This window comes from Euleptes europaea, chromosome 7, assembly GCF_029931775.1.
Source record: "Euleptes europaea isolate rEulEur1 chromosome 7, rEulEur1.hap1, whole genome shotgun sequence".
In the NCBI taxonomy this organism is placed as follows: Eukaryota; Metazoa; Chordata; class Lepidosauria; order Squamata; family Sphaerodactylidae; genus Euleptes; species Euleptes europaea.
In genome coordinates this window covers 17,726,031-17,741,875 of record NC_079318.1, presented here as the reverse complement: position 1 = coordinate 17,741,875, position 15,845 = coordinate 17,726,031, and the positions used below count along the sequence as shown (strand labels likewise).

General features: G+C 40.5%; 1 protein-coding gene across 1 annotated transcript in view; it reads left to right on the top strand.

Moving 5' to 3' along the window:
- Nucleotides 1-15,845, top strand: part of PRKN (parkin RBR E3 ubiquitin protein ligase) — a 750,081-nt gene that overhangs the window by 118,501 nt on the left and 615,735 nt on the right. Inside the window, exon 3 of the mRNA XM_056853313.1 lies at nucleotides 4,127-4,367. Within this exon, the coding sequence (XP_056709291.1) occupies nucleotides 4,127-4,367 (241 nt within the window). The remainder of the gene's footprint in view (nucleotides 1-4,126; nucleotides 4,368-15,845) is intronic.

The window sequence follows — 15,845 nt, the reverse complement described above, 5'->3', positions numbered from 1 at the left end:
GCGTCCTCTTTGTTGCTGAGAGCCTTACATGGTTTTAAACGGCTTGCTTTATTTCATTGGCCATGAATTTTCTTTCTGGGAAACTAACAGCAAGCTATATAACAATAAAGGTACTTTAGTTCAAAAAAGTAATGAATCATTTCTACTCCTGGGTGCTGCATATTTTAAAAACCTCCTTTTTATTGCTTTCTAACCAACATTTTAAATAAATGGAAATGCAACCCAGAAAGAGATTGTGCAATGAAATATCACATGCAAATATGCTGACACATTTCTTCGAATTTTATGGCATAGTTTTGTTTTGTTAATAATACTCAGTTAAGCTTCAATTCTTTGCCTTTACTATACATTTCACTTTGGGAATGTGGCAATCTTAACAATAAATTGGCCATTGTCATGTTGGTCTCTGGGTATATGTTGAATTGCATAGTGTGCAAATGCTGCAATATATTGTATTTTCTTTTATGGCAAAAATGTAAAGCAGTAATTTGTTGAAGGAGAATTCGGACTAGCTAGGGATGTTCTACACATTAATGTAAAAAGTAGACTGGATTCAGTGAGAGCTGGAATTCTAATTCTGAAAGAGCCTCTCTATAATCTGTGTAATTAGGCCCAAGTCTTCCATTAAAACATTGTACAGTAACCCAGGAAAACCATCAAGCGCCGTTGACTTAATTTGGACCTTTGCACAGGATCAGGGATTTTACACTAATGGATTCTGATATCAGATAAGGTGTTCGGTTTGCTTCATTATTTCAGTTAGGGAAGGACGGTTCTTTCCCTCAAGGTATTCTCAAGAAATAATGTCCAATTGCTGTATAGTAACCAGATATATAAATAGCTCTATTATGGGTAATCGCCTTCTTTGAGCTGAATAATATACTATCTATCCTTTCCTAATAATACTATCTATCCTTTCTTAAGTTGAGGGTGGAAGGGGGATGGATTAACAGAGAGAAAGAGAGAATTTTTTTTATTTTTCTCTCTCTCGTGTTTGCAGTCAACCAACAATGCTTGCTTGTTTCTCCCAATTGATTTCTTTCTGTGTACCATTGTTTTAAAGATACAGTGACATCCCTGTCCTTAGGTCACCTTTAGTGTTTCTGTATCCTGGGCCTGGAAACATGGATTTCCCATTAAAGTGAATGGTTTAGATCTGAAGGTTATTTTCCGCAAGCAGGAACGAGGCAATTTCCCTGATCCCCCCCACACTTTGCATCACACACTGTTCTTGAGCGTTCCCTGTCCCACGAAGCAGTATTTTGGGGAACTCCATGGGTTCCAGTGGTAGAGAGGAGGCAAAAAAACCCTGTTTCTGAGCTGAAAGTGCCTTCCTTTGAGCCAGTATGGTGTAGTGGTTAAGAGTGGTGGTTTGGAACGGTGGACTCTGATCTGGGGAACCAGGTTTGATTCCCCACTCCTCCACATGAGCGGCGGATGCTAACCTGGTGAACCGGGTTGGTTTCCCCACCCCTCCACATGAAGCCAGCTGGGTGACCTTGGGCTAGTCACAGCTCTCTTAGAGCTCTCTCAGCCTCACCTACCTCACAGGGTGCCTGTTGTGGGGAAGGGAAGGTGATTGTGAGCCAGTTTGATTCTTCCTTAAGTGGTAGAGAAAGTCGGCATATAAAAACCAACTCTTCTTCTTCTTTGACAGAAAATGGCCTTTGGATCCAACCCAATGAGTTTGTATTCAGTTTGACATAAATCCTATTTCATATGTTGAGATTTAGTCTATTGTTAGCTATACAAATTTGTCATCTATTATGTACGAGTCATCAAATATGCTCAGTTCTTCTCATTTTTCTGTATGCAGTAGTGGGCAGAGAAGAAAATAGTTGAATATGGCTACGCCAGATGTTATATAGTTGTTATTGTTTTCATTTTTTTCATATTTCCATCTGTTTTCATTTGTTCTTATTTTCCCTTGATGCTGGTTGTTTGCTATTGACTGTACACAATAACCAAGAGAAATCTAGACTACTACTTTTTATTGTTTTTAACATTATTGCATACTGCTCTATAAATGGTTTATGGAGCGGGGGGGGGGGAGAATAAAGGATCATCAATCAGCCAGTATTAGCCCAATTGTCTCAGTTAGTCACACTCTTTTCTGTCAGGTAATTTGTATGACCGTTTGAAAGGATAGCAACTGCATATACTATCAGACTCTTCCCATCACCATCCAGGTTCTGACCATGACTTGGCTTAATTCTATCTTGGCTCCACCTCAACTTCCCAGCTTCCTTCCAGATTCCATCTTTTGCCAACCATATCAGGTTCCACCCATACTGTTCCTGTCTGCCTTTGTCTTCACCTGAAGCCAACCTGAAGATCCATAGATTTGAAATGGAAAGATGTAAATCCTAAATCCGTGACTGTGGCACTAATTATTCCTTTAATACAATTTTATAAAGAATTCCTGGGATGTTCCATGTATGGGGATTAAAGTTCTTGCATTCTGATGACAGTCTCTGTTCTTCCAGAAAATTCTTCCCAAAGCCAGGGGGCTCTCCAGAGCAGCAACACATGGGGCATGAGGGGCTGTTATCAGAAGGACAGTTGGCCAACGTTCCCCAAGCATACACCAAAGTACTTTGCCAATAAGGTTCTTTGAATTCTAGCAGTAGATAGGCCATAGATTTAATGCTGGATATGAGGATGTGCAAAGCTTTACAGCAAAGCTTGGGCCTGTGTGGATCATGTAAAACTATGGCTGGTTTAATGGAAATGAGTGTGCCACAGCAACTGATTGGTTTGATGTACAACCTGAACTCTGGGCAAGAGGTTTCTGTTAGGACAGAATATGGAGAAACAGGAGGGTTTCCAAATTGGCAAAGGTGTTAGACAAGGATGTATTTTATTTCTCTGTCTGTTCAATCTGTACGCAGAACATATCATAAGGAAAACTGAATTAGATTTAGATGAAGGTGGAGTGAAAATTAGGGGGAGGAACGTTAACAATTAGATATCTGCAGATTACTGGCAGAAAATAGCAAAAACTTGAAACAACTACTGGTAAAAGTTAAAGCAGAAAGTAACAAAGAAGGACTACTGCTGAATATCAAGAAGACAAAAGTAATAACTACTGGGGGAATTACTCACCTTTAAGGTTGACAATGAGGAAATTGAAATTGTTCAAGATTTTCTATTGCTTGTCTCCACCAAAAGGGAGATTGCAACCAGGAAATCAGAAGGAGATGTGACTGGGAAGAGCAGCCTTGAAGGAGCCAGAAAATATTCTTAAGTGTAAGGTTTTGTGACTGGCAACCAAGATCAAGTTAATTCATACCATAGCATTCTCTGTTACTATGCATAGGTTTAAAAGTTGGATAATAAAGAAAGCTGACAGGAAGAACATAGATTCCTTTGAAATGTGGTATCGGAAGAGAGTTTTACGGATACCATGGACCTCCAAAAAGACAAATAATTGGGTTCTAGATCAAATCAAACCTGAACTCTCTCTGAGATAATATGACTAAACTGTGGCTATTGTACTTTGGTCACATTATGAGAAGACAAGAGTCAGTGGGAACGGCAATAATGCTAGGAAAAGTTGAAGGCAGCAGGAAAAGAGGAAGACCCAACATGAGATGGATTGACTCATAAAGGAAGCCACGGCCCTCAGTTTGCAAGACTTGAGCAAGGTTCTTAATGATAGGATGTTTTGGAGGACATTGAATCATAGGGTCTCCGTGAGTTGGAAGCGACTTGATAGCACTTAATACACACACAAGTGTGTGCGGCTCACAGAATTATCTTTACAGTTTCCCTATCCATTGCTTCTCCAGTTGAACCTCTAAAACACTTTTTGAACCTGGAAATATTTAACTAGCAATCAGAATTGATGAGGGAGTTAGTTCTTCACAGATTGCATCAATCATGAAACAAAAAGACAAAACTAAATGTTACAAGAAACACTGGGAAGTCCGCCAAAATGACCCTTTGTTAAATCCTCACCTCCCTTTCCATAGAATATATTACAAGTTACCCCATGTCCTGACTTCATTATATTTTTGCAAGTGTATTCTGAACTTCTTCATCTTTGAAATAAGAGTTGACAGAAGGGGGAGGGTGCTGGCATTGCATATTTTGAATTTTTAGAGGTTTTATTCTTGTTTTTCAGAGTTGTGATTTGGCCCAGCAGAGCATTGTTCATATTGTTCAGAATCCAAGGAAAAGGGATCAGGAAAGGGGTGAGACTGAAAATGAAAATGTTTCTGGGATTCCAAGGAGCCATGGAAGAGAAGATGAAAGCCTCACTTGTGTGGATCTGAATACCAATCTTCTGCCTTCTAATTCAGCTGGACTTGCTGTGGTTTTGGACACTGTAAACAACAGCATCCCCCCTCTGTCTGACAAGTCAGGTAACTTGCTAAATCTACACATTCCCAAATTTCGTTTTTAGGTTTGTTGGTTTGTTTTTTCCTTTAAGGATGATGATGCAGTCTTCTGTGCAGCTGTAGTCTCACATCTGTTTATATCTTCTTGGTGAGACACACGTAAAATAATCAGAGACTTGGTGCAGTTTTCCAGGTTCCTGTGTCAGGATACATTATTGTGACCCCCCTTCTCCATTCACACAGAGTGACTTCCACCCTCTCAAACATCTTTCTCGAAGTCTCTCAGGTTCAGGGTATACATAGGTCAGGACGTCATGTGCTCCACCCTTCTCATCTCTTTAAAAATATAGAGAGAGCCATGACTATTTCACACTTCAAGTCCTCTCTCTTACTCACAGAGACATCCACCTACAGGGTAGGTCAGTCCCCTTTAACGACAGACCCTCACTCGCACAGAGTTATTGGGGCTGGGGGGCTCAAACACCGTTTTGTTCACACACTGCCACCATTTATTCATATCCTATAATATATGTAGAAACCAAGATATTAAATTATGTGTGTATTTCTTTCCTTAGACATCCAGCCCATAGGGTTAAATGAAACAAGAAGTTAACTTTTATTTATGGTATGGTTAGTGGTAGAACTCTCTCTGAGATAATATGACTAAACTGTGGCTATTGTATTTTGGTCACATTATGAGAAGACGAGTCACTGGGAAAGACAATAATTCTAGGAAAAGTTGAAGGCAGCAGGAAAAGAGGAAGACCCAACATGAGATGGATTGACTCAAAAAGGAAGCCACGGCCCTCAGTTTGCAAGACTTGAGCAAGGCTGTTAATGATAGGATGTTTTGGAGGACACTGAATCATTGGGTCTCCATGAGTTGGAAGCGACTTGATAGCACTTAATACACACACAAGTGTGTGCAGCGCACAGAATTATCTTTACAGTTTCCCTATCCATTGCTTCTCCAGTTGAACCTCTAAAACACTTTTTGAACCTGGAAATGTTTAACTAGCAATCATAATTGATGAGGGAGTTAGTTCTTCACAGATTGTATCAATCATGAAACAAAAAGGCAAAACTAAATGTTACAAAAAACACTGGGAAGTCCGCCAAAACGACCCTTTGTTAAATCCTCACCTCCCTTTCCATAGAATCTTTTACAAGTTACCCCATGTCCTGACTTCATTATATTTTTACAAGTATATTTTTACAAGTACGGTAGAAAATACGGTAGAAATTGCAACATTTCGTTTGCGTAGAACGTTTGAACTGTAGTCCTGTTCCTGCAGTTGGTATTCTTTGGTTACAAATTGACTGTTTTCAGCCCACTCTAAGCAGCTCTTCCACCCAGTTTCAGACATTTTCCTTTTCCCTCTCAACTCCCCAGCTGATGATCTTAACTTCTGTTTTCCAACTCTAAACTCCCCAACATTCAATCAGCTCTCATTGGTCGCTCCCAGGGAGAGGCGGGACCTAGCCTGTCCGTCACAAGTATGTTCAGTCCACGCATGCTATGATGATCCTGACGTTGCTTGATATGGTTAATGGTGTTTCATAGTACCAAAGCACCATTTGGGGAGTAAGTAAAACTTGCAACGCCGTTAGTCATACCGGTAGAAGGCTTTGCCTTTACATGCTGTCTGTGAGATTAATGCAGGACACTCTATGACTTTTACACAGTAACTGTTTATTACAAACATGAAACAAAACAGCTTTCTCTTCTGGGTTCCCCTTCCTGTGTAGTTTTTCTGTTTCCCTCTATTTTATTAGGACTACTGGCTGTCCACCTCTCCCTTGGACTTAGAATCACATTTCACTATATTTCTCCTTTGAGTTTTTGTCATACTTGTAATGTCTAACTGCTAGTCTTATGAACATTTTCATCAATATCATACCTTGAGGTGATGAGTAGACTACCAGTCACCTCTGATAGCACATGGGGATTTTCTGTCCCTTAACATTCTCTATAACATTTCCCTACACTGTCTGTCTAGGGTAGCCAACTTTGACTTGGGAAATTCCTGGACATTTGAGGGCGGGGCCTGGGAATGGTGGAGTTTTTTGGGTAGAGGAGGGAGCTCAGCAGCAGTTTGATATCATAGAGACCACCCACGGAGGGTGCCGTTTTCTCCAGAGGAATGGATCTCTGCAACCTAGATGTCACTTGTAATTCCAAGAGACCTCCAGGCCCATTTGGAGGTTGGTAATCCTATCACACAGGGATTAAATATATGTAAACTATCTCGTTTGCGTGTCCTTATGAGAATCTCAGTAAATGCTAATGATTGTTACAAAGCAGAGGTATGATTATTTGCTGTGGTGTATCATGCCTTTTGTTATTTACTCCATTCTGCTTGGTCCACAAATCTGGAGGCATAGGACTGTGATCTTGCTATTAAGGGTTGGATGGTTTAACATTAGAAAGGCTGGAGAATCTAGGGTTGCCAGTCTCCAGGTGGGGCCTGGAGTTCTCCTGGAATTACAACTCTTCTCCAGACTACACTGATCAGTTCCCTTGGAGAAAATGGCTGCTTTTGAGCGTGAACTCTATGGCATTATACACTGCTGAAGTCCTTCCCCTCTCCAAACCCTGCCTTCCCCAGCCTCCACCCCTAAATCTCCAAGAATTTCCCAGCCCAAAATTGGCAATCCTAACCATGCCCATCCTCTCTTTAAACAGTATTCTTTTTCACAAGTACATAAAAGTCATGGGGAACCTTGATTGCCTAGGGAGGTCCACCCTATGTCATCTCAGACTCTCTGAAACCTTACGGAGCATTTATGTATTGAGCTATCACCTGTGCTGAGTGGTGAGCACCCTTTTCAAAGAGTCCAAGATAAGGTATATATTTCACTCTTATGAAAAAAGGGCAGTTTATTACAGAACAGACGCAAATAGAAAGAAGCCAAAAATAAAAACATAAAGAATTGCTTATCTGTATGCTAACCCTATCTTGGACTCTTTGAGAAGGACTCTCAGGCTGCAGATGGCAGGGAGAGCTGCATGTCTGAATGCTCCCTTAAATCAAATCATCTTCCTTGCAGAAAGCTAGTGTATCTGATAGAGGAGCTCTAGACTGATCTTTTTCTAATATGTTCATTTTTTATGGGCATGGAGTTTTGTTGTGTTTTAATCAACAGGAGGGTAACCTCAAATGTGGAATTCCCCACCCGCATTATAAAATGGTTGAGGGCAGACGTTTTACCATGTGTTAGTTTTAAAGTTTAGTCTTTACTCTTCAGATTTCTCCACTTAACTATAGTCTTATTAATCAACTGTCAGAATAAATATTGGAAACAAATTTCTCTGTTCTCTAGGTTAGAAACATAGAGCTGGATTCAGGAGTCATCTAGGCCAACCCCATGCACAACGCAGGAAATTTACAACTCCCGCCCCACACTTCCCCAGTGACCCCTGCTCTATGCCCAGAGGAAGGCAAAAAAATCTCCAGTATCCCTGGCCAATTTGGCCTGGAGGAAAGTTTCTTCCTGATCTCAAAGTGGCAAATGGCATTATTCTGGGCATGTAAGAAAGGGCCATGAGAGCCGAGTGCTAACTCATCCCTTCCTGCCCTCCCTCTCATGATCTGCCTAAGTTCACAGAATCAGCCTTGCTGTCAGATGGCCGTCTAACCTCTGCTAATTAAGAGAAATGGATTTGTACTGAAACCTCTATCTACTTCTTTGTTTATTGAAGGTTTGGATGGGGAAAACCTTGCCGGATTTCCTTCCCTCTCTTGGTGCAGTTGATTCTGAAATCCGCTGAGCAATGCTCAAGCACTATCCTGCACTAAAAATGGCAAATCCTGCAGCCACAGCAAACTGTCTTTAAATAATATTTCAAAATACCCATACAACACGACAGCAAAAACAAACGGCTGAAGTAATAGTCAGAAGATTCTACAAGACATGCAAAAAGTGTACAAATTGTGAGCGTCCCAAACTTTGACAACTGACTTGATCACCCTCATGCTGCCAACTAATGATGAACGAGTGCAGTTTAGGAACAAATTAGTGCCTCACTTAATGATCCACATATCACATTCTGAATGAATAATGAGGCAACGGAGGGTGCCTCATTGTTTCGTTCTGATCAGCTCGGCACAGACCATGTCAGACAGGGAATTTTTTAAAAAACCTGTATGGGCGTGCAGTCGGTAGAGTTCTTTCCTTCATATCTGCATGCAGCTTGTACCTGTATTCAATACTTGATTGGGGAAAGGGAGGAGGTCTCTCGTATTTGTTCAGGATTTCATCACGTTGTAGATTTTTTCATAAATTCCTCATCTATAAAGAGGGCTACTTTGACAAAGCATATCTTAGCAAGAGCCCTGATGGCAGAATCCCAGCACAGTACACATGGGGGGCTTTCGTCTTCCTTACGAGATCAATTTATGATTCAGCCCATCTATATCTTTGTTGCCATGAATAAGACAGCTGATATAAATAACATTTCTACCTGATTGGCGGCTGATGACAAATAGTTTCTGGTGGTATATTATCTTCTCCTTGATATTCCAAGTTTCACAGTGATTAAACAGAGACAATGACATTTTGGAAAGTACTGTCATCAGTACAACCATCTGGACAAGTGATAATTGTGACATTTGATTTCTGTGTTCTTTAAGGTAGTTTAATGGAGAAAGATGCAAAAGTACCATGGACAGGAATTTTGGGTTACTCATTTCCCTTTAAAAATGATAACATTTTGTGCTGTTTTACTGGGTAGAGAAGGAAGGAAACTCATTTCTGTGTGCTATCAAAATGTAAAGAGGCATGTGCCTCAATTTTAATTTTTTTGAATATCAGCTAATGCAGACAATAACAACTGTGGTGACGAACCCATGTACATCTGTTCTTTTGGAGCAGAGTTACCCTACTGTTTTTGGTCTTCTATTCCATGGGTTGGAAGCAGAGGGGAAATGGAAAATCTAACATTGTGTCTCAGCACAGTGCAGAACAACCAAACATATTCTACTAATTTCTTTGTTATTTAATATGATTCCAAGAGATAAAAATACAGCCAAGGCTGATGATACAAGGAAAGTTAAAAATCAGAGAGCTCTATAAAATAATGTGCAAATACGATATACGATACCACAAGTGAAGATCCTTTTATAAATAATTGTATGCATCATTGCTGACTTTTCCTTCATGCCGTTTGGTTGTATCCAATCTCCTGTGGTGAAAGGATTTTGTTTCCTTGTCAGGGATTGGACCTGGGATTTTTGGCATGGAAAGCATTTACTCTGTCACTGCATTTCAGGCTCACATTGCCTGTGATGTGTGAGCTCACCTCAGATTTGAAAAAGGATGCTTCTCAAGTTAGAATGAAGGCATGTTTGTTCCTGATAAAGAGCTGCACTCAAAAGACAGAGATAGAGGGAACTTATTGGTTGATTTAACCCTCTGAGAGTTTTTGTGACTGTGTTCATTTGTGATATTTTTTCACACAACGCATAGTTAAATTGTGGAACTTCCTGCCCCAGGATGTGGTGATGGCTGCCAGCTTGGAGGGCTTTAAGAGGGGAGTGGACATATTCATGGAGGAAAGGGGTATTCATGGCTATTAGTTAGAATGGATACTAGTCATGCTGCATACCTATTCTCTCTAGTATCAGAAGAGCATGCCTATTATTTTGGGTGCAGTGGAACACAGGCAGGATGGTGCTGCTGCAGTCGTCTTGTTTGTGGCTTCCTAGAGGCACCTGGTTGGCCACTATGTGAACAGACTGCTGGACTTGATGGGCCTTGGTCTGATCCAGCAGGGCCTTTCTTATGTTCTTATGACATTCTTTACTGCTGCAGCAATAGTTCTTCAGGTTTTGTTCTAGTGGTAGAGCAAATGGCATTCTTCGCATAGTCTAAACACCATCCAGGACTTCCCATGTATATATACATTCTGTGTCATGGGCTGCTGAGACATAAAAAAGTCCTTGAGGCAAGGGTTGCCTTCAAACTTTCATGGCAGCAGCCTCCATAAGTAAGTTGATTTTAATTGTGATTGTGATTAGTTTAATTTTATGCAAGTACTAAAACAACCGGGTAGCGACTTTTACAAATATAAATGATTAGGGCTGTGCAAAAAAAAAAAATTACCGGTATTTTTCGGGTTCGGATTTATCAAACTTGGATTTTTTTTTTTTGAAAAATCCGGAAAACCCAGGTTTTTGCAAAATTTCGAGTGAATAAACTCAAACCCGAAAAATAACAACCCAAAAACGGATTCAGCATGCATTTCTCTTAAATCCGTGCTGCTGGCCTTCTCCAGGGTCCGGATCTGAAAGAAGTCTATTCCACTCAGCTTCCCCAGAGTCCCAGATATGTAAGACTCGGGGAACAATAGTAAAGCCGTTGTAATGCTGTAGACTTTTATTCCTCTTGTTGCATTGAATCATTGTTTTAAATCTGGAACTTTTGTTAAATTTGTGATAACTTTTGTTATACTGGTCAAAGACCACAATTAATTTTTTTATGATCCGTGCTGCCAGCTTTCTCTGGGGTCCAAAGAAGCCTGAATAATGCCCCCAAAATAGGCATTATTCAGGATCCACTTACTCAGCTCCCTTTATTGCCACCATTTTCCATACCATTTTTGTTTGTTTTTACTTCAGTAAACCCGATATGCACAGCCTATAAATGATGATTATTTATTTACTTTATCTGTATCCTGCCTTTCTTCCCAGTGGGGACGCTAAACAGCCTACATCATTCTTTTCTCCTTTATCCTAACAACAACCCTGTGAGGTAGGTTAGCCTGAGAGTGTGTGACTGGCCCAAGGTTACCCAGCAAGCCTCCATGGCAGAGTGGGGATTGAAACTTTGGTTTACCCAGATCCTAGTCTGACACTAACCACTACAATACATTGCCTATTTCAAACCATAAGTCCACAGTGAGCACAATAAAATGAGAAAATTAGGAAGACGTGAGAGATACCATTGACCATCATGTAACTTGGATGTTATTTATTTTATTATTTTTATTTTTTAAAGTGATTTAAGACTCGACTGTAAACCTTTGCGGTAAGACCATTTTAGTCCATGTATTTTGTTTTATCTGGCCAAGGGCCGCAAATAAACTATCTATCTATTTATCTATTTATCTATTTATCTATTTATCTATTTATCTATCTATCTATCTATCTATCTATCTATCTATCTATCTATCTATCTATCTATCTATCTATCTATCTATCATTGACCATCCATACATTGCTAGTAGTCACAGAGCACTATGCAAAGTTTTTTGTCCTGTTTTGTTTTTTCCATTTCTGAGTCTTCTGCATGGTTCTACAGAACATTTTTACCCCACCTATTTCCTTGGCAAATTTTCTATTTCTGTTTATGTCCTTTCATGTAATTTGATATGTCTTTTATTTATGCTGTGTCATTTTTGGAGTTGACACAAAACCCACATAAATGTTAACAGCAGTATCCCTACTGACTTTTATTACAGTTGGAAGAAAAGGAGATCGGCACTTCATCCCAAGTTTGGAGGATTCATAAAAGAACCTGAACTTAAAACTAGGGTTGCCAACCTTCAGATTGTAATATCAGATGTAGAGAGGTGTATAATACACCACCTAATACATTACAATAGTCATTTACCAACTCTTATAAATAAGTCAGTTGGAAAATATCCACAACAACATACAAAAATATCCACAACAACATACAAAAATCCAAAACAAATTAATCGACTTCCCATTTGTGTTATAAATTCTCCAGAGTACAGGTAAGTCAGAACGACAAAGTCCTCATTTAACACGCTCGTGGATCATAGGATACTTTATAGGAGAATTTATAACACAAATGGGAAGTCGATTAATTTGTTTTGGATTTTTGTATGCTGTTGTAGATATTTTCCAACTGACTTATTTATAAGCGTTGGTATATGACTATTGAAATGTATTAAGTGGTGTATTATACACCTCTCTACATCTGATATTACATTTTGTTCTTTAAAAGCTGGGCAAATCTCTGCTGTTATTTTATTCAAACACATATCACAGCAGGCTGACTTATTGAGTTGCCATAACCTTCAGATTGTGGCTGGAGATCTCCCGCTATTGCAACTGAACTCCAGGCAATAGAGATCAGTTCATCTAGAGAAAATAGCCACTTTATAAGGTGCACTCTTTGGCATTATACCCCATCAGAGTTCCTCCCCTCCCCAAACCCCGCCCTCCTCAGGTTCCACCCCCCAAATCTCCAGGTATTTCCCAGCCTGAAACTAGCAACCGTATTACAAACTGAAGCAGAACTGCTTTTTTAAAAAAATGTGGTGTGGTTTCCTCCTTAATGACTACAGAATATTATATGCCAGGAACATTTCACCACAAATCAGTGATGGTTTTGTACTAAATGGGACAGTTTCCTCATATTGAGAGGAATAACCCTGTTAGTCTGAAATCCTATTGTATTGGGCCCAGTTAAGTAAAACTAAGCTGTCCTTAAGCATCTATCTAGATGGGCTGTTGAGTTCAGGATCCAAGGGCCATTGGCAAGCTCTGGCACATTCCTGTGATTGGATACCTTCCTATTGGAGACCTTGCAGTTCACTTCCTGAAAGTGAAGTGGCCTGTGTTATTGTATCAATTCCCAATGACAATAATACAGTAGGAGGTTGATAGTTTAAAGCAGTTGTTTATTGGATCCAATATACATACTGGGTGAAAACTGCCCCAAAGGCGCAGGACAATTCACACTTGAACAAAGGAGTGCAAGAACCTTTATCACTTCTCGCCAGGGGCGTTACAATTGCGTAGATTCAATGCACATTGGGTGTTTACTCCAATATATTAGAATAGCCTCTAGATATTGCCCGAGGCTGTCTCTAAGCAAGCACTTGGTCTTGTGATCCACATTCCTAACAGTGAAGGTAAGACACTCTACTGGGGAAATCCCGTACCAGGCAAGTATGTAATTTGTTGGCTTCTTATAGTTATGGATGCCAACGTTCCCAAAGTTTTCATGTGAGTGCAGAATATATGTGTTTTCCCATAAATGAAGTTTATAGGCACTTCAAAAGATGAAACAGGAAGAAACTCTTTCCTGGGACAAGGCTGAGATAGCTCTGGTGGAAAAATAGAGGGAGAAAATAGGTTCTGAATTTGGCCGAACGAGTGACTTTTCTCAGTCCTTGGCTAGGCTGCAGTCAGCCATGAAATAATTGTAGGAGCTGAATAATGTATCTGCCATTTATTTCTGAAATTACGAGAAGGGCTCTCTTAAAAGAACAAAGGCCAGGCATTTTTGTTGTTTTCCTGTTGATTATTACAAAGTGCTCTTTTTCGTTTTTGCTTGAAGCAAACAAGCAACCCAAGTTTCTGAACTGCTTGTCACATTTCTAAAACTTATACTGTCAAATTAGTTCCAGGTCAAGGGACAATATGATGTACATCTCTTTTCTATTTTAATATGGCATTAGCCTGAGTACTCTTGGGCCTAAAATAAACTGCTGACTCCCCCCACCCCCAGTCATCATTGTCTTCAGACCACTATCAAAATGAGAGCACTGATCCATCTAAAATGGCCCCCAGCATTGCATACACATCTGTAGAACATTGACCTGTACAAATGCTCAACTGCTGAACCAGATGAAACCAAGACAAGCACAGTGACACGGTTATTACTGCGTATGACCCCTGTTCCGCCTGCTGCATCAAAAGCCTAAGAATTTTCCGCTCGTATAAAAAAGAAGCCCTTTTGTTTTCCACACTTTTTTTTTGCTGTGACTGATTTTTTTTCACACAACTTCCTTGGTGCTAAGAATCTTCACTGGACTAACAATGCAATAAATGTGGCAATTTTGGAACATGTTGATCAGTAGGAATCAATACTTGCAGCAGAGATGCTGTATTGTCTTCAAATTGCATAAAGTAATTACATAAGCTTTTTTTAAAGTAAGCGCTTTTTTAAAGCTTTACCAAGCTTTAGGCCTAATGATGAGCCATAGTGAGTTGCTTATCATAGATCTTTTTCTTGTTGTTTTTCAGGAATATACATGCACACATAGGGGATGCTATGTGCTGGGGGCATCTCATTTCCCCTTCCCTACTCTTTTGCATTTCCTGAAAGTCCCGATACCCTCTCCCCTTTTCCTGCATCCTTCTTTATTTTCCATCCACCAACCAACCTTCACTTATTTACCCCACTACCTTTTCAGCTTGCCATCTATCTCCCCCCGCCCCGTAGGTTCTCCCTGCAGTTGCACAGTTAGGGTTGCAGTTTTGGGTTGGGAAATACCTGGAGATATTGAGGCTGGGGCTTGGGGGAAGGGAGGGACTTCAGTGGGGTATAATACTGTAGAGTCTACCTTTCTTTTTCTCCAGGTGAACTGATCTCTGTCACCTGGAGATTAGTTGTAATCCCAGGAGATCTGCAGCCACCACCTGGAGGTTGACAACGCTATGCACAGTGCCAGTTGCAGGGCCAGGCCTCTGCCCCTTTTACTGACAGAAACCAAAGCCTGACGGCTTGTGGTACTGTTGTGATTGCCTATACAAGACCGTAAAAATAACAGCCCAGCCCAGCAGGCTAGCTGAAACCATAAACCCCTAAGGTTAGCAGCAAAGTTCTGGGCTCTCAGCTCTATGCTCATTGTGTGTGTGTGTTAAGTGCCGTCAAGTCGCTTCCGACTCATGGCGACCCTATGAATGAAAGTCCGCCAAAATGTCCTATCTTTGACAGCCCTGCTCAGATCCTGCAAATTGAAGGCTGTGGCTTCCTTTATTGAGTCAATCCATCTCTTGTTGGGTCTTCCTCTTTTCCTGCTGCCCTCAACTTTTCGTAGCATGACTGTCTTTTCCAGTGACTCTTGTCGTCTCATGACGTGACCAAAATATGACAGCCTCAGTTTAGTCATTTTAGCTTCTAGGGTCAGTTCAGGCTTGATTTGATCTATAATCCACTGATTTGTTTTTTTGGCAGTCCACGGAATCCGTAACACTCTCCTCCAACACCACATTTCATTATGCTCATTAGTTGTTGCCAAATAAGGGGAGTAAGAGGGAGGCAGCCGAGATGACAGATGGAAAGGCAGTTATCTCCGAAGAATTCCGATATAATGACTTTCATTCAAGTTCCTACAGCATAGAGAGAAAGAAAAAAAAAACTCTATTCTGCCTCTGAGCCAAGGCACACATACCCATCTGTTTCGTCCCAACCGGAACCGGAACTCCTGATTGCCTAGTAATAGCCCCTGAGGGCTTTCTTTCTTAAAGCTAGAGGTGCTGCTTCTATCATTTTGTGCGGCTTAACCCCCATTTTTTAAAGATTCAAATTTTTATGCAAACCTGTAGCTTTTCTAAGGTTTGTAGGAAAAAAATCTTTCTTGTTTGTTCGTGCCCCCAATGTCTGGATTTAAGTATCCACATCTATAGCGTGAGTTTCCATACGTAAGTGGGAACCTGCAAAGATTTGAGGGAGGCATCTCATTTCCCCCTCGCCCATTATTTCCTCTTTCCCTTTCCTGAAATCCCCCATAGCCTCACC